Source organism: Ambystoma mexicanum, chromosome 8 (assembly GCF_040938575.1).
Source record: "Ambystoma mexicanum isolate Mex_15411 chromosome 8, UKY_AmexF1_1, whole genome shotgun sequence".
NCBI classification, from domain to species: Eukaryota; Metazoa; Chordata; class Amphibia; order Caudata; family Ambystomatidae; genus Ambystoma; species Ambystoma mexicanum.
Window position 1 is genome coordinate 413,884,457 of NC_090929.1, and position 25,119 is coordinate 413,909,575.

Here is a 25,119-nt window from a genome sequence, read left to right on the forward strand (position 1 = left end):
CTCAGACGGAATCCCAGACATCAACCCCCCAACGGTATGAGGAGTCACCACCTCGGATCCATCTACACTCAGCATGAGTTGAGCTAAGGTTCCCAAAGCCCGAGAAGGGGTGTCGATAGTTTGATGGGTCGGGAGACAATAATTCTGACAGATCTCGGATTCGAAGAGCACAGTGCCTGATTGCCAATTGATCAGCGGATTGTGTTCACGTAGCCAAGGTATCCCTAATATGATACCGAACTGAGGTGTGGTGATTAAGTCAAAACTTAAGGTCTCTGTATGAATATCTTGTATGGTCAACAAGAGAGGTGCAGTCTGGTGTCGAACAGGACCAGAAATTAACGCGGAGCCATCTACGGCTTGAACAGGTTCAGGTCGGGTTTTTACCACTAAAGGTAGATTGAGGGAATGGGCTAAAGCAATGTCTATGTAATTTCCAGTAGCACCTGAATCAATGATGATTGTGACTGTATGAAGAAGACCTGTAGAGGGACATAGTGTAGCGTTTACAGAGACGGGTTGAACACGAGCAAAGGCAAGAGGGGTACCCGGAGATAGAGACTGAACACTCGACCTGTTCTCCGGGTCTAAGGTCGAGCTGTCCGAAAAACCTGGTTCTTCTTGGGACGTCGAGGACACTCTTTCACAAAATGTCCCGTGATGCCACAATAGAAGCATGCATTATCTACCCTTCTACGTTCCCTCTCAGATGTTGTAATAGGGCTACGTAAACCACCCACTTGCATAGGTTCTTCCGCACTGGAAGTAGGAGTACTGGTAAGTGTAGGATGGGAAGAAACCCCCAGCTCGGCTTTACGTTCCAATCGTCGTGCATCTACTTGTAGTGCAAGATCAACTAGTTCCGGATACTGAGTGGGCATAGAAGGGATCACTGCTAAAGCATCTTTCATTATGTTACTCAGCCCTCTATAAAAGACAACTGCCCGCTTGCTTTCTGGCCATGATATTTCAGCAACTAACTGATTGAAGCGGGTGATGTATTCTATCAGAGTCCTTCTACCCTGAGTTAGTTCTAACAACTCCAAATCCCTAGACTGTGCCTTATGTCGGGTATCAAATACTCGAGACATTTCTAGAACCAACAGATCGAAATCATAAATGACTGGGTTATTATTCTCCAACAGAGGGTTAGCCCAAGCTGCAGCTGTCCCAGCTAAATAGGAAAGGGCAAAGGCGGCTTTAGCAGTGGAAGTAGGAAAGGCCAAAGGTCTGCACAAGAAATGTAACTTGCACTGGTTAATGAAGGTCCTGAATTTCTTGGGGTCACCTTGAAAACGTTCAGGAGCGGCCAGGGGGGTAGGGGTTGGGAGTATCACCGGGGTGGGGACTGTAGTACTAGCCAAGGGAGGAGGTGTGGTGGAAGAACTAGCATCTCCGAACTCAGGGTCTGCAGGAAGGGAATGCTGAACACTCTGTATGGAGTCTAACCTTTGGTGGATCACCGTATTTGCGGCGGCCATATCTGCCCTTAATACTGTAATCGCCTGGACTAAAGCAGCTATGGGTTCTTCCGTGGATCCCTGCATTGTCTAACACGACTATACGGCTTCTCAGTCTGTTCTGACTTGAGTGTGGTGTAGACCGATGAGACCTCCGTCCCCAAGTGACGTACAGGGGAACTAAAAGAAACCCGCTGTACGACCTTCGAGGCCACAGGTGGGAGATGACTTCCTAGATCCACGGAACCTCTGGAACTCCGATGCTGCTGTCAAAAAGGAACGAGGTTAAGTACCAGGCAACCACAATACAATTCAGTAAATCAAAGGATCTAGAAGGTCTTACCTATCGGGTGTTAGGAAAACCCTGGGAACCTAGTAGAGGTTCGAGACTCAGATGATGCGGCGGTCCCTGGAATAGTAGGACCGTAAGAGAGCGTGGATGAGGGATCAGCCACCTGTAGGAGTGAAGGCGTGACTTGGATCCCCAGAAGGGAAATGGCGTAGGAGTTCAATGAAGTACCAAGGGAGATCCAAAAGCAAGTCAGGATGTAGTCCAAAGTCCGGCAACAGGTAAACAGTTCCAAGCAAAGGTACAAAGGGTATCCGAAGGAGTCCGAGGTAGAGTTCCGTGATCAAGGTAACAGTGGAGCAATAGGTAACGCCAAACAGAGTCTGAAGACAGCTGAGAAGCAATGAGTGTTCTGTCTCTCCGACCTTTATACTGTGCGTTTCCGGATCATGTGACGTCTCTGGGTCATGTGACGTCCACCAAGGTCACGTGAGGAACGCCACTCTGGATCACGTGATCGACGTGGAGACGTAACACCGCCCCTTCTGCTATACGCTCTCCAAGGTAATTGCCAATGCAGAAAGGGTTGCAATCGAGACCGTACACCATAGCTGGTACGGAGTTTCCGGTCCTTTGGGTTCACCGAATCACTTGAGCCTCGAACCGTGGGAGGAGGTGTAGGGGAAATGTGAGCAGTGTTCTGGTGTGTGTTCTGGTGTGTAGCGGACTGGTGTGCAGAGGATCGCCTAACATTATCAGACTTACCCAGTCTGGTGCCGTAAACACAGCACTTGCCGCCTGCTGGCTGCACTACCACTGTTTATTGCCTCTATTATCTATTTATTTTATTTATTGTATTTATCTGTTCTCCTTTGTCTCCACACTCTCCACTTTCCCCCTTCCATACACTTTTCCCCTTTCCCTTTCCCATGCACTTGCACGTTCTCAATGTCACTGGCCTAGTAAGATCGTTGTGTTTCTCCCCTGTTCCCCTCCCTTGCCTTGTTGCGCTCTGAAACACTTGTATATGAGCGCAATACAAATAAAATATCATATCATATCATACTTGCAAGCATAGTGTTGTGTTTTTACAATGTGTTTCTATATGACCTGTGATATTACTTATTTCCCCCAGGGTTTATCTGGGCCTACTTGTTTTAAATACACCATTTAGTTTTACAATACATAGTGTGTCAGTGTTTCTTTGCACCATATCTGTATTACAATTTCATTGGACTGATTCTACAGCCCTCTCTCCCTCCTAACATAAGCCTGAATGGTCTGTCTACACTACCATGAACTCAAGTGGTACAGCCTTATACTAAGAGTGGAGTCTTGTACTGCCTCAGTTGAATGGTTTTACTAAGCCCTTAGTTGGACTTCAGAAAAACTATGCTAACAGCCAGAATCTTTAAACGTAGACCCTGCAAAATTTGAATTGTGCACTTTATGAAGTCAGTAATCCAAACTGAAGAGCACTCTGCTATTTTCACATGCTTAGTGCAACTAGATGCTCATAAAGAGCGGTCCGCACAATCTGCACTGTTTTATGTACTTAATGAAGTTCAACATTCATATGAAATTCAGGGACTGTACGATTTGTATTGTTTATAGTCAGCCATAATTAACAGCCTACTGTAAACTCATCACAATCTGTAACCAAGCAAGTGCTTTGTGCATGCAAAGCATAAAGACAGAACGCAGTGCTGTATCCGGGACTTCCTATTATGAGAAATGCTGCATTCCAGTAGCCTTTGCCACGTGATACAGGGACTTTCCTCTCAGTCCCCTGATCACTATGTTACCATTCTGCACACAAACAAACGAATACTGAGAGAGCGATAGGCCACTGCGCTTTATTGATAGTTTTTACTGGTTTGAGCACCAAGACGTGTTTTGTGACGCAGAATGCCAGTCTTATGGTGTTTCTTTTCCTCTGTTTGCTTCCTCATTGTCTCTGTGTGTGTTTACCTGCTTCCTTTATTTCCTCTCTGCTGTTACTGTCTCTCTACACTCTTCCATTTCCCTTTTGTCTCTTGTGCCCCTCCTTGCCCCCCATGCTCCTCCTTCTTTCTATGTGCTTCTTCTGTCTTCAAGTGTCCCTTTTCTCTGTCTGTTCTTTGCGCATCTCTGACTCCCCATATTCCTGTTCTCTCTCTCCATGTTCGTTCTGCCTTTGCTCTTTCTTTCTTTCTTTCTTTCTTTCTTTCTTTCTTTCTTTCTTTCTTTCTTTCTTTCTTTCTTTCTTTCTTTCTTTCTTTCTTTCTTTCTTTCTTTCTTTCTTTCTCCTTCTTCTGTCTTCAAGTGTCCCTTTTCTCTGTCTGTACTCAGTGCGTCTCTGACTCCCCATATTCCTGTTCTCTCTCTCCACGTTCCTTCTGCCTATGCTCTTTCTCTCTATGTGCTTCTTCTGTCTTCAAGTGTCCCTTTTCTCTGTCTGCACTCTGCGTGTCTCTGACTGCCCGTATTCCTGTTCTCTCGCCCCATGTTCCTTCTGCCTGTGCTCTTTCTTTCTATGTGCTTCTTCTGTCTTCAAGTGTCCCTTTCTCTGTCTGTACTCTGTGCGTCTCTGCCTCCCCATATTTCTGTTCTCTCTCTCCACGTTGCTTCTGCCTATGCTCTTTCTTTTTCTGTATGTGCTTCTTCTGTCTTCAAGTGTCCCTTTTCTCTGTCTGTACTCTGCTCGTCTCTGACGGCCCGTATTCCAGTTCTCTCGCTCCATGTTCCTTCTGCCTATGCTCTTTCTTTCTATGTGCTTCTTCTGTCTTCAAGTGTCCCTTTTCTCTGTTTGTACTCTGCACGTCTCTGATGGCCCGGATTCCTGTTCTCTCGCTCCATGTTCCTTCTGCCTATGCTCTTTCTTTCTATGTGCTTCTTCTGTCTTCAAGTGTCCCTTTCTCTGTCTGTACTCTGTGCGTCTCTGCCTCCCCATATTTCTGTTCTCTCTCTCCACGTTGCTTCTGCCTATGCTCTTTCTTTTTCTGTATGTGCTTCTTCTGTCTTCAAGTGTCCCTTTTCTCTGTCTGTACTCTGCGCGTCTCTGACGGCCCGGATTCCTGTTCTCTCGCTCCATGTTCCTTCTGCCTATGCTCTTTCTCTCTATGTGCTTCTTCTGTCTTCAAGTGTCCCTTTTCTCTGTTTGTACTCTGCACGTCTCTGATGGCCCGGATTCCTGTTCTCTCGCTCCATGTTCCTTCTGCCTATGCTCTTTCTTTCTATGTGCTTCTTCTGTCTTCAAGTGTCCCTTTCTCTGTCTGTACTCTGTGCGTCTCTGCCTCCCCATATTTCTGTTCTCTCTCTCCACGTTGCTTCTGCCTATGCTCTTTCTTTTTCTGTATGTGCTTCTTCTGTCTTCAAGTGTCCCTTTTCTCTGTCTGTACTCTGCGCGTCTCTGACGGCCCGGATTCCTGTTCTCTCGCTCCATGTTCCTTCTGCCTATGCTCTTTCTCTCTATGTGCTTCTTTTATCTTCAAGTGTCCCTTTTCTCTGTCTGTACTCTGTGCTTTTCTGACCGCCGTCCCTTTCTCATTGTTTCTTCCTTCTCTACGTATTCCTGTTCTCTCTCCATCCTCCTTTCGGCTCTCTATGCCCATGCCTACATCGGATATAGTATATCCTAATGGTATTTTTGTCTCCATGTGTCCCATTTGTATCTCTTTGCTCCTACAGCTCTCCTCCTTGCCCATTTCTGTATCCCTGATCCCTTTTGCCCCTCAGTGCGCCTTGTGTCTCTTGTGTCTGTGTTCCCATTGCGCAACTATGCCTATTCCATCTCTCTGGTGTCATGAGTTAATCCGATGCCATGAGTTCATCGCCTAACTCAGCCGTGTCCCTTTAATACACAGGTTAGATGAGAGGCTTGGATCGCCAGATGTGTTGGGGAGGATTGGGCTGGGGCAGAGAGAATGGGTGGGAGGTTGGTAGGATAATGGTTAAGAAAATAATGTTCTTCCATCAACCACTGCTGCAAGGGTTCATTAGAGGACTGAGTACACGAATCAGATTCTAAAGGGACTCAAGAAGAGACGGCATGTAGTTGCTGTGTATGTTTAAGTAGTTTCTCATCACATGGGTAGGACATATACTGATTTTAAGACTAGTGTTGTTTTTTTTAAATACGGTTTATCATATTTCTAGCTAAGATAGTAATTGATGTGAGATATGCCTTACAGACATATTGTATCACGTTTACAGCATTACCATATATTTCATTTCCAAGTGCATGTGAAAAGGGTATCCTGTGATAAAGTCGCCTGCGAAATAGCCGCCAGGTGGCGATATTTCCCCAAATATGAACTCCAAAGAAAATCGAGCACTTTCCCCATAATGTTCTACGACTGGAGTATATAATAGAAAATTATACCCGTCGTAGAATATGTGGGGGAAGGCTTTTAGGTGTGCAGGAAAATATGTCGCCTTCTTAGCGACTTTTTCCAGGTGACATATCACGTGGAACCGTGAAAGGTGGACCTTCATTCTTCTGTCTGCTGTTTGGCCACTGGCCACCATCACTATAGACGTTCTGATGCTTCTCTGTGCTGTGCGGCAGAGACAAGCCAGCAGTTTCGCGCATGCGTGCTCTGTGCATCTAGTTTCACAGGCCTTCACTGCACGTCTGCCGGGCTTCTGGTGTGACTTCTAATGTGGGCACACGTATGTTCATGTGTGGGATCTGCAAAGGCAGCTACCATTGAATCTCTACCCTCTCGCCGTTCGATTGCACGGAGTGCACGTGGTTTCTCCAAGCTCAGTCAAAAAAGCCTGAGGTGCAGGGGTGTTGCTAGGCCTGGAAAAGATCCGGGGCCACGCTAATGTCGGGACTGCCGGGACTCGGGGCTAGCTGGCCTTTTGGGTGTCCCTGAGCTTCTATCCGGGCCACAACCAAAAGACCCCGGGCTATAGTCCCCCCAGCATCTCCCTTGTGATGCCTCTGGTTTGCATCCTTTAAAATATTTCAAAAGCTTGTGGTGACACCTGTAAGGATAGAATCGTCGGAAGTGCAAAAGGGCTGAGGACAATAATGTCCTATGTTTTTGGTCTACATACAGCGCCCTCACAATAAGGGTATTGGTACGCGCAAACACTATTTACAGTTCCTTCCTTTGCAAATACCAAATGTTCAATGTTTCATACATTGAGACAATCAAATGCTTGTAACTCAATTCCTAATGCATAACCGTCTCACTGTGGCAAAAACGTGCACGAGTGGAAACGTGTATTTTTTGCTTTTGTAACTTGGGCACATATTGGGGGTGTACATTACTAATTTCTACCTAGAATATATCCATTAATGTCAAGAAATATAGGTGTGTGAATCTCTCCCACCCTCTGTTGCATGTGTCTTTGGCAACATTAAAGCATGTCCGCATCCTCCAGAAACAGGGTCCCCCGCATTTCTTCATCGAGTCTCTTCACAAAGGTAAATTCAAGCCTACGGATGAGTGGAGTGCCATGCCTTCATCGTGATGATAGTCAAGCCTACGGATGAGGTGGAGCGCCATGCCTTCATCGTGATGATAGTTCTGCCTACGCATGACATGGAGCCCCATGCCTTCATCGTGATGATAGTCAAGCCTACGGATGAGGTGGAGCGCCATGCCTTCATCGTGATGATAGTTCTGCCTACGCATGACATGGAGCACTATGCCTTCATTGTGATGATAGATCTGCCTACGGATGAGATGGAGCGCCATGCCTTCATCGTGATGATAGTCAAGCCTACGGATGAGGTGGAGCGCCATGCCTTCATTGTGATGATAGTTCTGCCTACGCATGACATGGAGCGCCATGCCTTCATCGTGATGATAGTTCTGCCTACGCATGACATGGAGCACTATGCCTTCATTGTGATGATAGATCTGCCTACGGATGAGATGGAGCGCCATGCCTTCATCGTGATGATAGTCAAGCCTACGTATGAGGTGGTGCGCCATGCCTTCATCGTGACGACAGTTCTGTCTCCGGATGAGGTGGCGTGCCATGCCTTCATCGTGATGATAGTTCTGCCTACGGATGAGGTGGAACGCCATGACTTCGATGTGACGATAGTTCTGCCTACGGATGAGGCGGAGCGCCATGCCTTCATCGTGACAGTAGTTCTGCCTATGGATGAGGCGGAGCGCCATGCCTTCATCGTGATGATAGTCAAGCCTACGGATGAGGTGTAGCGCCATGCCTTCATCGTGATGGTAGTTCTGCCTACGCATGACATGGAGCACTATGCCTTCATTGTGATGATAGATCTGCCTACGGATGAGATGGAGCGCCATGCCTTCATCGTGATGATAGTCAAGCCTACAGATGAGGTGGAGCGCCATGCCTTCATCGTGATGATAGTTCTGCCTACGCATGACATGGAGCGCCATGCCTTCATCGTGATGATAGTTCTGCCTACGCATGACATGGAGCACTATGCCTTCATTGTGATGATAGATCTGCCTACGGATGACATGGAGCGCCATGCCTTCTTCGTGATGATAGTCAAGCCTACGGATGAGGTGGAGCGCCATGCCTTCATCGTGATGATAGTTCTGCCTACGCATGACATGGAGCGCCATGCCTTCATCGTGATGATAGATCTGCCTATGGATGAGATGGAGCGCCATGCCTTCATCGTGATGATAGATCTGCCTATGGATGAGATGGAGCGCCATGCCTTCATCGTGACGACAGTTCTGCCTAAGGATGAGATGGAGCGCCATGCCTTTATCGTGACGACAATTCTGCCTACGGATGAGGTGATGCGCCATGCCTTCATCATGATGATAGTTCTGCCTACGCATGAGATGGAGCACCATGCCTTCATTGTGACGACAGTTCTGCCTACGGATGAGGTGGTGCGCCATGCCTTCATCGTGACGACTGTTCTGCCTACGGATGAGTTGGAGCGCCATACCTTCATTGTGATGATAGTTCTGCCTACGGATCAGGCGGAGCGGCATGCCTTCATCGTGACGATAGTTCTGCCTATGGATGAGGTGGAGCGCCATGCCTTCATCGTGGCGCAGTTCTGCCTACGGATGAGATGGTGCGCCATGCCTTCATCGTGACGACAGTTCTGCCTATTCCACCATGCCTTCATCGTGACGACAGTTCTGTCTCCGGATGAGGTGGAGTGCCATGCCTTCATCGTGATGATAGTTCTGCCTACGGATGAGGTGGAACGCCATGACTTCGATGTGACGATAGTTCTGCCTACGGATGAGGCGGAGCGCCATGCCTTCATCGTGACAGTAGTTCTGCCTATGGATGAGGCGGAGCGCCATGCCTTCATTGTGATGATAGTCAAGCCTACGATGAGATGGAGCGCCATGCCTTCATCGTGACGCAGTTCTGCCTACGGATGAGGTGGTGCACCATGCCTTCATCGTCACAACAGTTCTGCCTATGGATGAGGTGGTGCGCCATGCCTTCATCGTGATGATAGTTCTGCCTACGCATGAGGTGGAGCGCCATGCCTTCATCGTGATGATAGTTCTGCCTACGGATGAGGTGGAGCGCCATGCCTTCATCGTGACGATAGTTCTGCCTATGGATGAGACGGAGCGCCATGCCTTCATCGTGACGACAGTTCTGCCTATGGATAAAATGGAGTGCCATGCCTTCATCGTGAAGCAGTTCTGCCTAGGGATGAGGTGGTGCGCCATGCCTTCATCGTGATGACAGTTCTGCCTATGGATGAGGTGGTGCACCATGCCTTCATCGTGACGACAGTTCTGCCTATTCCGCCATGCCTTCATTGTGATGACAGTTCTGCCTACGGATGAGATGGAGCGCCATGACTTCATCGTGATGATAGATCTGCCTACGGAAAAGATGGAACGCTATGCCTTCATCGTGACGACAGATCTGGCTACGGATGAGGTGGTGTGCCATGCCTTCATCGTGACGACTACGGATGAGGTGGTGTGCCTTCATTGTGACGACAGTTCTGCCTAGGGGTGAGGTGGTGCGCCATGCCTTCATCGCGATGATAGTTCTGCCTACGCATGAGATGGAGTGCCATGCCTCCATCGTGATGATAGATCTGGCTACGGGTGAATTGGAGCCCATGCCTTCATCGTGACGACAGTTCTGCCTACGGCTGAGGTGGTGCGCCATGCCTTCATCGTGACAACAGTTCTGCCTAGGGGTGAAGTGGTGCGCCATGCCTTCATCGCGATGATAGTTCTGCCTACGCATGAGATGGAGTGCCATGCCTTCATCGTGATGATAGATCTGGCTACGGGTGAGATGGAGCGCCATGCCTTCATCGTGACGACAGTTCTGCCTACGGCTGAGGTGGTGCGCCATGCCTTCATCGTGACAACAGTTCTGCCTAGGGGTGAGGTGGTGCGCCATGCCTTCATCGCGATGATAGTTCTGCCTACGCATGAGATGGAGTGCCATGCCTTCATCGCAATGATAGTTCTGCCTATGGATGAGGTGGAGCGCCATGCCTTCATCGTGGCGCAGTTCTGCCCACGGATGAGGTGGTGCGCCATGCCTTCATCGTGATGACAGTTCTGCCTATGGATGAAGTGGTGCCCCATGCCTTCATCATGATGACAGTTCTGCCTACGGACGAGGTGGTGCGCCATGCCTTCATCGTGACGACAGTTCTGCCTATTCCGCCATGCCTTCATCATGACGACAGTTCTGTCTCCGGATGAGCTGGAGCGCCATGCCTTCATTGTGATGATAGTTCTGCCTACGGATGAGGTGGAACGCCATGACTTCGATGTGACGATAGTTCTGCCTACGGATGAGGCAGAGCGCCATGCCTTCATCGTGACAGTAGTTCTGCCTATGGATGAGGCGGAGTGCCATGCCTTCATTGTGATGATAGTCAAGCCTACGGATGAGATGGAGTGCCATGCCTTCATCGTGACGCAGTTCTGCCTATGGATGAGGTGGTGCACCATCCCTTCATCGTCACAACAGTTCTGCCTATGGATGAGGTGGTACGCCATGCCTTCATCATGACGACAGTTCTGCCTACGTCTGAGGTGGTGCGCCATGCCTTCATCGTGATGACAGTTCTGCCTACGGATGAGGTGGAGCGCCATGCCTTCATCGTGACGATAGTTCTGCCTATGGATGAGGCGGAGCGCCATGCCTTCATCGTGACGACAGTTCTGCCTATGGATGAGGTGGTGTGCCATGCCTTCATCGTGACGACAGATCTGGCTACGGATGAGGTGGTGTGCCATGCCTTCATCGTGACGACAGTTCTGCCTACGGATGAGGTGGTGTGCCATGCCTTCATCGTGACGACAGTTCTGCCTAGGGGTGAGGTGGTGCGCTATGCCTTCATCGCGATGATAGTTCTGCCTACGCATGAGATGGAGTGCCATGCCTTCATCGTGATGATAGATCTGGCTACGGGTGAGATGGAGCGCCATGCCTTCATCGTGACGACAGTTCTGCCTACGGCTGAGGTGGTGCGCCATGCCTTCATCGTGACAACAGTTCTGCCTAGGGGTGAGGTGGTGCGCCATGCCTTCATCGCAATGATAGATCTGCCTACGGATGAGATGGTGTGCCATGCCTTCATCGTGACAACAGTTCTGCCTACGGGTGATGTGGAGCGCCATGCCTTCATCGCGATGATAGTTCTGCCTACGCATGAGATGGAGCGCCATGCCTTCATTGTGATGATAGATCTGCCTACGGATGAGATGGTGTGCCATGCCTTCATCATGACGACAGTTCTGCCTACGGGTGATGTGGAGCGCCATGCCTTCATCGCGATGATAGTTCTGCCTACGCATGAGATGGAGCGCCATGCCTTCATCGTGATGATAGATCTGAAGTCACGCCAGGAGGAGTTTTACTTCTTGTGGTTGCAGACTCTTCCATGTATTATCTTAACGTGTCCCACTGGCATTAATCAAATGCTGAGGTCCACGACTCTAGGCCTGTATAAAGATGATACCTTGGCAGAAAATAAGGAAGATTTCACAAAGTATAGGCATTCATCATTCTGTTCCTGAACGCCCAGGGAAGTGAAGTACCCAGTCATTTATCACAGCACTATGTGTCCTTTCTACTAGAAAAGGGATGAATTAAGCTACGCTATGACAAACCTACCGCTGAAGCCATGGTGTTGGCCCTTCCGCTCGCCGTGGCCTGGCTGGCTGCTGACTACGGACGACCCTAGGATTTGCAGGGCCCTATTTGCATAAATAGTGACACATCAGTAATATTATAGAGTGAGTCTTTGATGCGCAATGGAACAATATAACTGGAAGTTAAATTAAAACTATGCCAGTTTTCTCGAATATTAAGCATCCCAAATCCCAATTAGCAGTTTGCAGACAGTGAAGGACAAAAATAATGCTGAAACACAAATTATAGTAATTGTTTTAATTTATAATTGCACACCAAATAAATGCTGCAACATACAGACATAATGCACGGAAAATATGCCTCCCTAACAACAGTTCCTTGTTATACCCGCACAAAGTAAGGAAATGGTAGTGACCCGACCCGGGTGGTGCAGTGCGTCTTCAGGAGCACTTGGCCCCCCTGGCATCCAAACCTGACTCTGACACCGAGGGGCAGCATTGATGCTTGTGGAACCCTGTATCTGAGTTGTTGGGGTCTACTAGGAAGTGGCGCAGAGAATCCTGTGCGATGAGGATGTTCAGAAGAGGCTACATGCAGTCCTGTGCTGTCCCTCCGGTGCCCATGCTGAAGTGCCACTATTAACATAACATTGCATGGCCGAGCATGTTGTAAGTAGCCGACAGGCGTAGTAGAATCAGAGCGACTGTTTTATTGTCATCCAAGCTTTTCAATGACTTCTCTCTAATAATTAGTAAGTGTTTCTTTGGTCCCTGCCTATGGCTAAAACTATATTTGTTGTTCGTCCCTGCAGAGAATACATCAGGCTAAAAAACACCCTATTAAAATAATGTCAGGTTACCTCTGTACATGTATAACAGTATTTACTGCTGTTGCTCTTTTATTTGGACAGGGTAAATATTAAATATGCTTAATGTGCAAGGGGTAACATGAAAGACATGGCGTGCTGCATCAATGCTTTAACTCAAGACGTCTGTTACGGATGTTCCACTATCAGCCATACTGCCATACTGATGGATACATTTCAGTAACAGTATTGGTTTTCCTTATCGTACAATGCACATTTTTCACAATATTGTGGCATTGGTGGTATTTTTAAAACGTTTAGGAAGAAACTAGCTGACCCCAGTGTATCAAATCTCAGTGAGTTGTCTCGCACTCTCTGCTCTCTATTGCTCTCTCTCCATGTCTCTATCTCACTCAGCTCCTCTGTCTCCCTCTGAGTCACATTGTCAGATGCACTGTCGTTGTTGTCTTGCTCCACCAGTGTGGTCTGGTATGCTCTCATTGTCTCTCTCTCTGTTGGTGCAGTTTGTTTCTCTCTTTCTCTGTGTCATTTCGGTCTGATGGTCTCTTAACCATTTTCTGCATTAGCGTAGTATTGCTGCCTCTGTTCTCTCTGTCACTCCTTGTCGGTCTAGTCTGGTACACACGTGCACTCTCTTTTAGTATGATCTGTCTTTCTGCCTCCCTACTCCTTTTCCCTTTTCAGGGTCTCTCTCTCTCTCTCTCTCTCTCTCTCTCTCTCTCTCTCTGTGTCTCTGTCTTCCCCCCTTTCCTCTATCTAACCCTTCGTCTCTTTCATCCTTTCTCAATCTCTCTCGCTCTGTTTCATTCTCTCCCTCTCTGTTTGCCACTTCCTCACTCTCCCGCCCCTTCTCTGTGTCTCAATCTCCCCCCTGCATTTGAATCTCTCTCCCTCTAATTCTCCCCTCTCTCTCTCTCCCCTTCTCTCTTCCTCTCTTTGGCCCCCCCTCTCTCCCTCTATCTCTCAACCTATTTTTGTCTCTCAATTAAACATTCCTTTGGTGTTTGCAAAAGGAGCCGAATTTTTTTTTCATCCGAGAGTGATCATTGCCAAAAAAGTAAGGACATTTTGAGAGACATACGGGGTCATTACGAGGTTGGAGGTAAGTAACAGTCCTTACCGGCATGGAGCAAATACTGTGTCCGTGTAGTAAAGAGCCCGCTAATAGAGGGCTATTATGAGTTCGTGTGCACAAGCTTTGTGCCATGTCGGTAAGGACATTACCGCCATGCCGCTAAAGTCCAAAAAATTGCTCTTAGTGGCATCACGGAAAGCGCAGACAGCACTACCGGCATCAATGGACGCAGCATTAGCGGTGACCGCTAATAGCACTGCCCGTAAATAAGCAGAACCAGAAGTAGCGTCATTGCACAGGAACGGGAAAGAGCACGGCGGCCTTCTTGAAAAACACAATCCATTGCCAACCTCACCAGACAGCATCTGGATCCTTTTTCTGAACACAGAAATCAACACACAGCACCAGCCTCATGCCCAAGACAGTAAAGAAAGGTGCTTCCCAGCTGCGCAAAGAGCGCTTCAACGAGAATGAACTCACAATGCTGGCCGAGACACTTGCAGACAATGCAGAGGTCGTTTTTGCAAACAGCTTCAAGAAGGATGTCCAAATAAAAAACAAGAGATCTGGCAACTTGTTGCCGGGAAAGTCAGCGCTGTAGGCAACACCCCCCACACCATAAAGGATGTCCGCAAGCACTGGGATGACCTGCGCCTGAGAGTGAGGAACATTCTTTCCGCAAGCCGGACCCAGGCCATGGCTACTGGTGGAGGACCAAGCTCACCCATAAAGCTAAGCCGGTGGGAGGAGATCTGCACGATTGGCATAGAGGCCATAGAAGGTGTGGGCGAGTTGGAGCGTGGTGCCACCTCATCGGCGGAAGGAGGTGAGTGTTCTAAGAAAACACTGTAATGCTAAGTATGATGATAGTCCACCAATTTGTCTGTCCCAAGAGGCAATGCATGGCCCAATACATTGACACATCCCTGCCTAGATGCCGTCCACAGCACAGACACATGCACATGCATGCAGCATGGCAATGCCATACCTGACACACACCACACAAATATGAAAATGGCAAAAGTCACATTGCACGCAGGCTACAACAGAAAAGCATGTCACATAGCATACACCTGCCCCAACATGAGTGATCCCGACGGATGCCTGCATGCTCCACCCATATAGCAAGCAACTTGATCATGCAAACTCCACTGCCTAATCCCCTCTAATGTGTAGAAGAGCAATAATACAAATGTATGCATGATGCTTGTCAAACCATCACTCATGCCGTCCCTCTCTTGGTCTCCCACAGGCTCAGATCCTGACACCGAGGCCCGGGAAACACCCCACAGGCGACTACACCCCAGAAGAGGGCCATGGATGAAGGCAACATGCCTTCCACTTCGAAAGACCCAGACAAGCCACGACAGGCACTGAAGACAAAAACATCTCAGGATGCCACAGCACTGGTTGTGCTAAGCACGTTACCACAGTCCCCACAACACCTGTGACACCTGCAAAGGAGACAGTGGGCGATGGGGCACAATCTGCAGAGAACAGCTCTGTTGGGGAGGCTGCAGCTACGGCACCCCAGACAGACGATGATGTGCAGGGCCAGGTGTGTGTGCCTGTTGGGGACAACTCCTTGGACCTTCCTGCAACACCAAGTCCTGCCCTAGCCCCCAGGTCACACCTGTCGATTCCAACCACAACACCACACTGGAGCAGTGTGGAGGGGAGTCCGTACAATGGAGCATGAGTCCCACAGACGACCCACATGTATCTGGGGAAGACACACATGCGCCCTCCACCTCCACTGGTGTACAGGCGGGGGTGCAGCAGATAGGACAGGCATCGCTGCACCAGGAGGAGCTCACAGCCCTAGTGAGGCAGTTCATCGCAGACAGTGCCCAGGCAAGGCAGGAGGGGCGCGACAACACTGCTTCCCTGAGGCAGGCCATTGAGGCATGCACCACAAGGATCTGTGAGGAGGTGTCTGCACTGAGGCAGGTCCTCGTCCGCATTGAGGATTGCATGGAGGTTGAGCGTCCGGCCCCCAGACATGAGGAAACGGCCACCCCTTCTTCATCAAGCTCCACCCAAACCAGCCACCTACGCAGGTCAGCACACACCTTGCGCCTATCAAACATGCCACCACCAGGTGCAGGAAGTGGAAGGATGTAGAAGGGGCAGCCTGATGAAGATAATGGACACAGACACATGAAGCATTTGCTTGGTTGGACACCATGTGTGGGGGAGCTGGGGGAGGGGGAGGGAGGAGAGGGTGTGTGGGGGAGTTTTGGGGGGAGGCGGAGAGGGGTGAGGGTGTGTGGGGGAGTTGTGGGGGAGGGGGAGAGGTTGTGTGAGGTGGAGGGGTTGAGCACTTAATTCTATTTGACATTTTAATGCACCTGTTGTGTTAAAAAAAACTTGAGTGGACATTCCTTATTGCATATGTGTCATTTATTGATATACAGTGCATAGTGTACATGTAATCCCACACCCAGTGCCCTCTGTACCATTTTCATGTCACCCTCTGCACCCATGTGTGTTAGAAATATTGTGCTATCACTGACTGATGCACAGCACATCCTTCCTGTGCATCGGCACCGCGATGATGTGTGGCCACATCTTCTTCATCCCCTTCATCATCAACAGGTGATTGCAGTTCAATTTCAGGGGGCAGGGGCACGTTCCGTCCAATACACATGTTGTGCAGCATGATACATGCCATGATGATCTTGGCCACCTTCTCATGCCTATAGAGGAGTGCCCCACCTGACCAGCTAAGGCAGCAAAACCGTGCCTTCAACAGGCCAAAGGTCTGCTTGATGACCACATGGGTACGGGTATGGGAACAATTGTAGTCCTCCTCGTGCCTGTTCTGCAGGTTTCGGACAGGGGTGAGGAGCCATGGCTTCAAGGGACAGCCACTATCCCCTGTATGAGAGGAAATTAAAGGTATATGTTAGTGGATTCATGATGGACAGCTGTACTTGTCACGCATGCCTGTACAGTATTGATGGTCACATGCACATGTCCCTGGTTGTATGCACACATTTTTCATGCCGTCAACGTGTTCTGTGCCATGGACTCATGGTGTGGGTTGCATCTTCAAGTTGATACTGGGGTGTACCGAACTTTGGCTTCAAGTAAGTATTCGGCCGAATTCCGGCAGAAAAAAAGCTATTCGGCTCCGGCCGAATAGTTTCTTGCAATTCGGCTCTTGCCGAAAACTTTGACATTCTCATTTGAATACAATGCAACATGAACTCAGAAAGGCAAATATAGACTTCAGTTTGCAAAACTGAATAGAATTAGACCTGACAAATTGCTATCACACAGCTGAAAAATATCTTATATTGTAATCTGCTCTTTAGGGCATGTTTTGTTACAGATTCTTAGACAAAAAAGGTGCTAATCTTTTATACTTAGCCTGCAACAATACATGAGCATCTTTTCTTTTGGCAAATGTTTATATGCAATGTACACTTTTTTCACTTGGAAAAAACAAACGGAAAAACTGTGCATAGATACTTTCAGTTCCTGTCATGTCACTTCCCATTGCGTACGTCATAGTCGCCCCCTTTTCTTTTTTTAAGGACTTGAGTCCTGAGTTTAACATTATCTGATATTTTATCAGGAAATTATAAGTTGCATATGTTTGTGTATTGACGAGAGAGAGTGGCTAGGATAAGTGAAAAGTGAGCAGCATGTGTTTGGGTGGGGTGAATAGTTGTGAGAGGGAGTTCACGCATTTCAGATTTAATCTTGAGTTGTGTCCTGCATGAGCCATCTTGAACCATTTTATACATTTCTATATGAGCTGCAAAGAAGTTTCGAAACTCAACGACATGGACTTTGCAACTGGATAGAGAATGCAATGCATCTGATTCACAGAGTCAGTCCTTTTGCATTTGTGAAGCCTCCTACTTTAAATGGCACTGAATATGCAACAAGTTCTGTACATTCGGTCCCTTCATTTTGATTAAACCTGCTTTATTTCTGGCTTTTATACTTTAAATAAAGATGCTACATTCATTACAATGAAGAGAAATAAAAGTATAGAATACATTTAAAATGGTGCTTCATTTGTTTTTTTAATAAGTGTGTTTTTTTAAGTTTGGAACATGATTTATTAAATAAAGCAACCATTCGGCTTCATATTCGGTATTCGGCCGAATACTAAATATGCTATTTGGTACAGCCCTAGTGATACACGTTGTACACTGTCTTGATGTTGCTCATGCATTGTGGACGCATACCGCTGTGTTTGTGTTGACTATGTGATGTGTAGTGTTCTGTATGATTTACTAACTGGCAGCGTTGCCAATACTCACTGCATTATTTGCCATTGAGCACTGATTATTCCCATGGTGACATGCTGCACTCCTGTGGTGGTGGCGGCCCTGTGACAGGCAGTGGATTCCCTTGGTGGTTTTGTTCAGTGCACTCCCATGGATGCTTGTCCTGTGTGGTGATTTTCTGCAGACAGCTACATAACAGTGGTCGAAGGGGGCGGGAGCGGTGCTCCTCTACTTTTTTAAATTAAGTTTTACAGCTCCTACACTTTTATTTAAAAAAGAAACCGTTCCGGAACGGTTTCGTTTTAAAATAACAGTGTAGGAAGAAGTTGAAACTTGCACTTTCAGTGCACTGCACTAAACATTCCCTTAAACAGCAGGTAAATGTGTTTGGGGGTTTGTATTGTGTGTGGGAGGGGGCCATGCAATGGTTTTTGTGAAGAGCGGGGCAGGCCAGCAGGGAACATAGTTCCACTACTTCTTTTCTTACACTTTCGACCACTGCTGCATAGTGATTATTCACAGCATGTTGCTGGATTGTGTTATGGAGGGTGAGGTACGAGGATGGGTGGTGCACGTGTTGTGGGGTATGGGGTGTTTTTAAGTTTGGCATGTTGTGATAGGTGTCCAGCTAACTTCATTGCTATGGGATTTGGTTGTCATGTTCAGTTTGGGATGGTTTGGGGCACAGTGTTTTGTGATGTGCACATTGTGCTGTCACATCAACAATGTCACCATGGTGGTGTGTGCATCTATCCCCCATTTCACTGCCACGTGCCTGTCACGCAACTTACCAAGCAGCCAGGCATGTCGTCCTGCATGTCGCTCCATGTAGCGTGGTAGCGTCGAGTTCCGCAGGACCATTAAGTCATGAGTTGATCCGGGATATCGGGCACAACAATGTGTGATGATCTTGCTGGCGTCACATACCATCTGTACATTGATGGAGTGGTATTGCTTGCGGTTGAGGTACACCACCTCCATGGCATGCGGGACCACCAACTCCACGTGAGTGCAGTCGAGGGCACCTATACAATTTGGCATGCCTGTCAGTGCATGGAAGACAACTTTTGTATCAAAAATCTCCTGGGAAGTCCGTGGTAGGGATACGTAGTCCCTTGTGTGCTTCAGGAGGGCATCCAGTACTTGGTTCAGCATGCGAGAGAAATAATGGTTGTGATATGCCATGCATGTGCCCCACTGTGTGCTGGTAGGTGCCTGTGACAAGGAAGTGGAGCACCGACATTACCTTGAGTAGAGGAGGGGTGGCGGTGCGTATTTCAATGAGGCTGACAATGTCATTGTGTATCATGTCCATTATGGTGTCCCAGTCGAGACGGTACAGGTTGTGGATCTGCTCAGGGGTTAGGTTGAAAGGACTGGCTCCGATGCGAGGGATTGGGGGCTGCCTGCATGGTACCACTGGCTGCACTGGTGGGGCATGCTGGGCCTGTCTCAGCCTCCTTTTCTTCCTGCATCTCCTCTGTGGTGCCTGCTGTTGTTGTTGTTGCTGGTGTAGCAATGCAAGCATGTCCTCCAGCCCCAGTATTGCTACTACTAGTGGAATCATTTTGGTGTGGGAAGGGGTGTGTGGTGTGTGGGTGTGCTCCTTTTGTGCTGGCCCAGACTCCATTGCCTCCACCTGTGCTGATTGTGTGCACCTGTGGCAGTTGGAACACTGCACATAGCAGTTTACGGGTGCTTCACGATGCCGGTATTGCCGGTATCCCCTATTAGCACCTTCATGATGCCAGTATTTGCATGTCCGTCTGACTTGTGATGTCCTCCCCTTAGAGGCATCCCGGTATTGCCGGCCTGAAGGGCCGCATGTCCGCGCCTTTGCCGCTATTAGCGGCACCGTTATTAGCGGTGCCTCTAATACCGGGTTCTTAGGTCGGAATAGCCCAGAGCGGTATGCGATGCCGGTAATCCTTTACCGGCATCGTTTTTCCATTACCTCCAACCTCGTAATGACCCCCACAGTGCTGTGCATTCTTGTCAAACGAAGATATTAAAACAATTACATTATTTTACTGTACTAACTTTGTAAAGTGGGTATTTTTTAAATGGTACAACATTCATTTCTGATGATCACTTTCAGTATATATTGTAGTCATGGTAAGAATGTTGCACTTGTCTTACTGAACAAAGCACCTTATCCAAACCTAGATAAACCCTATACATTATTTCCCACTATACTCTTTCAAGATACTGTTATGAGAAGGGGAAGGAAACAAATAGCAGCAATGAGCTTTCCTGGCTGTTATCCACAAAATAATAAAGAGCATTAGGGGGAACATAAGTATGACCCCAGATCTTTACATTTCACAAGTATGCCAGTGAGGAAATGGCTGTATGCTTGACTCACAGGGTGCACTCTGGGGTTGGTACTCACTACATTTTTCAAAACACCCTAACATTAAAGAGTTTGAACCATTGACCCAAATGTACTCATTGTACAGCCTCAGGATTTTGATGTATCACCTAATTGGGATTCAGGGGCCATCTCTGTGTTGTTTCCTGAGGTAATGTTTTCTCCCCGAGCTTCCATTTTTAGAAGAGATGGGCTGAGGGAGAAAGCCGGGTGCGCAGACATTCTCGTGGAATCATATATGTAGGATTGCATTAATCCTGGTGGTAACACCATCACTTGGCTATTTTAAAGTGTTATGCACATTCTCCAGTGGCAAAGCCCACCTCTTGCCCTAAATGCTTCGGTCATATCATGCCATCTGATTAAGGAACGTTTGCAATAAAATACCTTATGCATAGTCCACAAAGCAGTACATGGTCACACCCTAGGCTATCTCCCCAAGGTGTACCAACCCTACCTGCCAACAAGACCTCTGATTTCGTGCTCCCATGTTTGATTACCATCTTCAAGACCAAATGCACAGAATCTAGTGGCAGAATCCGTCACACCCAGCTGACCTCAGCTCGGACACTCCCTCTCTACACGCCTCAAGGAGAGTTGCCTGCCCGGTGCTGCAGGCAGGACTCATGAAACACATCACAGAATCTAGTGGCAGAATCCGTCACACCCAGCTGACCTCAGCTCGGACACTCCCTCTCTACACGCCTCAAGGAGAGTTGCCTGCCCGGTGCTGCAGGCAGGACTCATGAAACACATCACAGAATCTAGTGGCAGAATCCGTCACACCCAGCTGACCTCAGCTCGGACACTCCCTCTCTACACGCCTCAAGGAGAGTTGCCTGCCCGGTGCTGCAGGCAGGACTCATGAAACACATCCGCTGTATTGCTGTTGCTCCAGCTGAGCAATAATCCCATCCTAATGATATATCTACCCAAATGCTGTTTCGTCCAAAGGACTGGTGTGACGATATGAATTGCCTCTAGCCACTCCTTCCGAACACTATTGTCATTTTCATCCACTCTCTGCCATCATACTCACACTGACTATGTCACATACTTTCAGCAATTTTGTAACCCTCACCCCAACCAGATTTCAAACAAAACACCCCTACAACGTTTTTGGGGAGGTTCCCCACTAACCCCCATCCCCTTTAATTTTTTTGCTATTCTCGAGCACCCACACCCCATATATATATTTGCCTAACCCCCCTAAAAATTAGATGAGTTTTTTTCGTTAAAAAAATCACGGTAAAAACCCCAGCGAAAAAACATTCCGCGATGAAAGGACGTCGTACCTCTACAACTTGCATACCATCACTATGCATCCTACCATGAGTGACAGGCGAGGCTCCCTTCTGGCCACAATGGCCCCTATGCCCCCGACTAACACCACGTAGTAGCAAACCGGCATGCAATACCTGGGTACTTTGAACTGCCCATGTGAATAGAACAGCATCCCTTGCACTCTCCCTCTTCTCCCACTAACCAAACCATCTCCCCTCTCTCTCTCACATCAACCAGAGCGCCTAGAAACCTGGCGTATTCCACTGGTGTGGAGTACAAATCCCATCAACATGACATCTCTCACGCCCCCCAGGTGCCGCAGTCCCCAAATAGTCTGCCATGCGCCAAACGCCTGATGACTCTACCCAGCAAAATGATGGCCCCTCACAAGAAGGCTTTACCATCGGAATGCACCACTAGTTGGGAAGACTTTGCTAAAGTGTCTTTGTGAACCGCCATGCCGGAAACTGCAGACAAATGCTGCCGCTGACGTCATTTACCCAGTCCCGCCATCTTTGAGTTTCCCTCATTTGACCTGCGACACTCACTTCCTGATGCAGATATCACGCTATACTTTACATAATCCCAAAATAATTAAATACACTAAAGAAACATGTTTGGGCAGAGGTTCTTTGCTGAAGAAGCCATGCCACAAACAACAGGGCAGACAAAGGTCTATACCAACTGAAACAGTGCTAGGCTTTCTAGTCCATGGTCTAGGTTAAACTCACTACTTTCCTTCAAGCCTAAAAACCGTTCAAACAAATCTGTTCTTGTATTTTTCTAAAAGTGTTGGTGGTGGGGCAGAGCAGGCTATGTGCAGAGCCTGCTGTCTTTATACTGGAATATTTGGCTAGAGAACGGTTGAGTTTTGAAGGCACTGGCATTACTTGCGTTTGCTGTTGTGGTTGTGGAAGAGACTGGCATCACCTGTTTCTTTTCTTCTCTTCTCTCTCCTTCAGATCTCGCACACGTTTTCCGGTTACGGCCCTGGAGTGCGCTTCGTCAAGTTCCAGCACGGGGGGCAGGACTCGCTGTACTGGAAAGGCTGGTTTGGGGTCCGTGTCACTAACAGCAGTGTGGTCATTGAAGCATAGCCCTCCTAGGCGGGAGCCCACCGACCTCCAGCTATGTAGGGGCTCAGCTGACTGGGATGTTTGTGTGGTCCTAGGTCTTGGGCCTCTCCATCCAATGGCCCACTGTGTGCCCTGTATATGATACTACCCTCCACTGGAAGCCTCTACAAGCTTTGCCCCCCACAACACTGATACCGTGCCATTGGGTACCTGCAAGGGGGCTACCGCCATCCTGTTTGTCGGCTCAGCTAATGAGATGCCTGTTGGCATGTACTAATGCGCCTGCGAGAGACCCTAGCAGCCGCCTCATGATACCTGTGCACAAGGCAATTCCCCACTGTTTAATTTAGAAGCTGCCTCTGTGCCTCAGCACTCAATAAACATGCTTCGCCTCTGTCTCTCCAAGCCCTTGTCTCTGCCACTGTCGCTTGTCTCTGTGCAATCTAAGTTACTCTCATGTGTCTGTTGTACTGGTCTTTGTGCATCTCACTTTACTCACCGCTGCTGAATCTACACCAAGCCTGTCTCCTGAGTATCTGTAGGGCCTGTGCCACATTTCTCTGTCATACCCATTTCTGAGTCATTTGGAGTGCTTGCCTCCAATTAATCTGTCATGCGTGGATTCTATTTGACTCCTTTGTCTGTTTCTTGTCTCTCTCTTAAATCTGTTATGCTTATCTGTGGTTTGTCTTCTGTTTGTCTCTTCGTTGTGTGTTCTGTCTTACTCTTGTGTTCTATGCTGCATCTATTTTTCAAGTTGTATTTGTTTTATTTAGGAGAAGAAAAAACATATACTCTTTTCTATATGCAGACAATCGGTACAGTTTAAAAAAACAGTAAAAGAAAATAAAGAGAAAATCTCCACCTAAGTCCACCCCACTCGCTCCCCCATTCCTACTTTAACAACTTTAGTGACCATGCTGCAGTGAGCAAGCCCGGTCGTCTAATTCCAATTGTCTTAGGGAGGTAACTTCTCTGCTTTGTTAGGTAAATAGACTGGGTGTTCAAGCCCAGACGGTTTTAAGGCTCTTAGTCATTCCGGACACGTTAGGTCTCTATTGTCTTTGGAAAGATAGTGCACCAGGAGATGCCAGATTTGAAAGAAAGAGTTCGGGGTATCATGTAGATCTGCTGTTAACAGTTCAATAGCCATCATGTGCCAGATCCTGTTCTGCCATTGGTTTAATGATGGGCGTTCGCTCTTCTCCCAGGACGCCACAATGGCAGTTTTAGCAGCCAGAAGCATGGATGGGATTTGTCTCCCACCTGGAGAATTTAAAGGATACATCTTGTACACAGTGATCCCCTACAAAATCACCCCTGAGTCCCACGGGAAGGATTGTCCGATCACTCCTTCTACACCCTATATGATCCTCCTCCAGAATCACTGAATTGATGGGCAAACCACCGTATGGGAGGAATGAGCCTTCTCCACTGTGTTCCCTCCAGCAACCCTTGGACATACAATGATTGAACTTGAAGAGCCTAGTTGGAACTAAGTACCATCTATGTCATATCGTAAAGGCTGCTTCCTTATGCTGGACACATATTGAGGAATGTGAGGCTCTGGCCCAAATGTCTTTTCACGTTTTATTGGGTAAGGGGTACCCAGTTCCCTCTTCCATTGTGCCCTATATCTGGGAGCGATGCTTCATTTGTCAGTACGCAGGGGTTTGAATAGGTTGGATATTAGGCCTTTCAAACCCACTGACTTTCTAAGGAATTTCTCAATTTTTTTTAAAGCTCTGGCGCATCCCCTTCAATTATTTTCTTTTAATGTCCAGTGCCTTAATTGGAGATACTCCTTTCTATTGTGTTCTTTTAGATCAAATTCCTGTTTACATTCGGGAAAACGGGTGAACAGATTCTGCAGGCATGTAGCCCACTTTTTTCAATTCTCGGAATCTTCTACTATCCATATCTGGGTAGAGGTCTGGATTGTCAAATAAGGGATTGAGGGGTGTAAGGAAGGCATGGTATCAACAGTAAAACAGACACAAGTGACCACAATTCAAAGGTGTTTATTGAACTTAAAAAAGGGTTTGAAAAACACCTATCTAATCCTAAATCCTAAATCCACAGATGGGAGCAAGCTACGAGCATCAAATAATAATAACACACTCTTAGTAGTGTCTTGTCAAAATAAAAGGGCCTAAACTAAAAAACCTATTGCCAATCATTACCCATATCCGTAAATATAAATAGTGTTTGAAACAATGTTACAAAAAAGAAAGAACTGTTCACAAAATGATATGTCAGGATGTTCAGGCCTTTGGCCTCCCTTCCCCACGTTTTGAGCATGGGACAAGGCGTTAAACTCTGGCTTCTCTAGCATGAGGATACAGTTCAATCATTAGCATCAGAGCCTTCCATGCCCAAGTCTCTTTGCCTTTCAAAGTCTCTTCATTCAGAGGGCCTAATGTGACAAACAAATAATAAGT

General features: G+C 47.8%; 1 protein-coding gene across 3 annotated transcripts in view; it reads left to right on the forward strand.

Moving 5' to 3' along the window:
- Nucleotides 1-23,357, forward strand: part of FBXO2 (F-box protein 2) — a 323,859-nt gene extending 300,502 nt beyond the window's left edge. For all 3 annotated transcript variants that reach the window (XM_069609926.1, XM_069609927.1, XM_069609928.1), the window contains exon 6: nt 22,565-23,357. In XM_069609926.1, the coding sequence (XP_069466027.1) occupies nt 22,565-22,699 (135 nt within the window). In that variant the 3' untranslated portion in view covers nt 22,700-23,357. The remainder of the gene's footprint in view (nt 1-22,564) is intronic.
- The last annotated feature ends 1,762 nt before the right edge of the window (nt 23,358-25,119 follow it).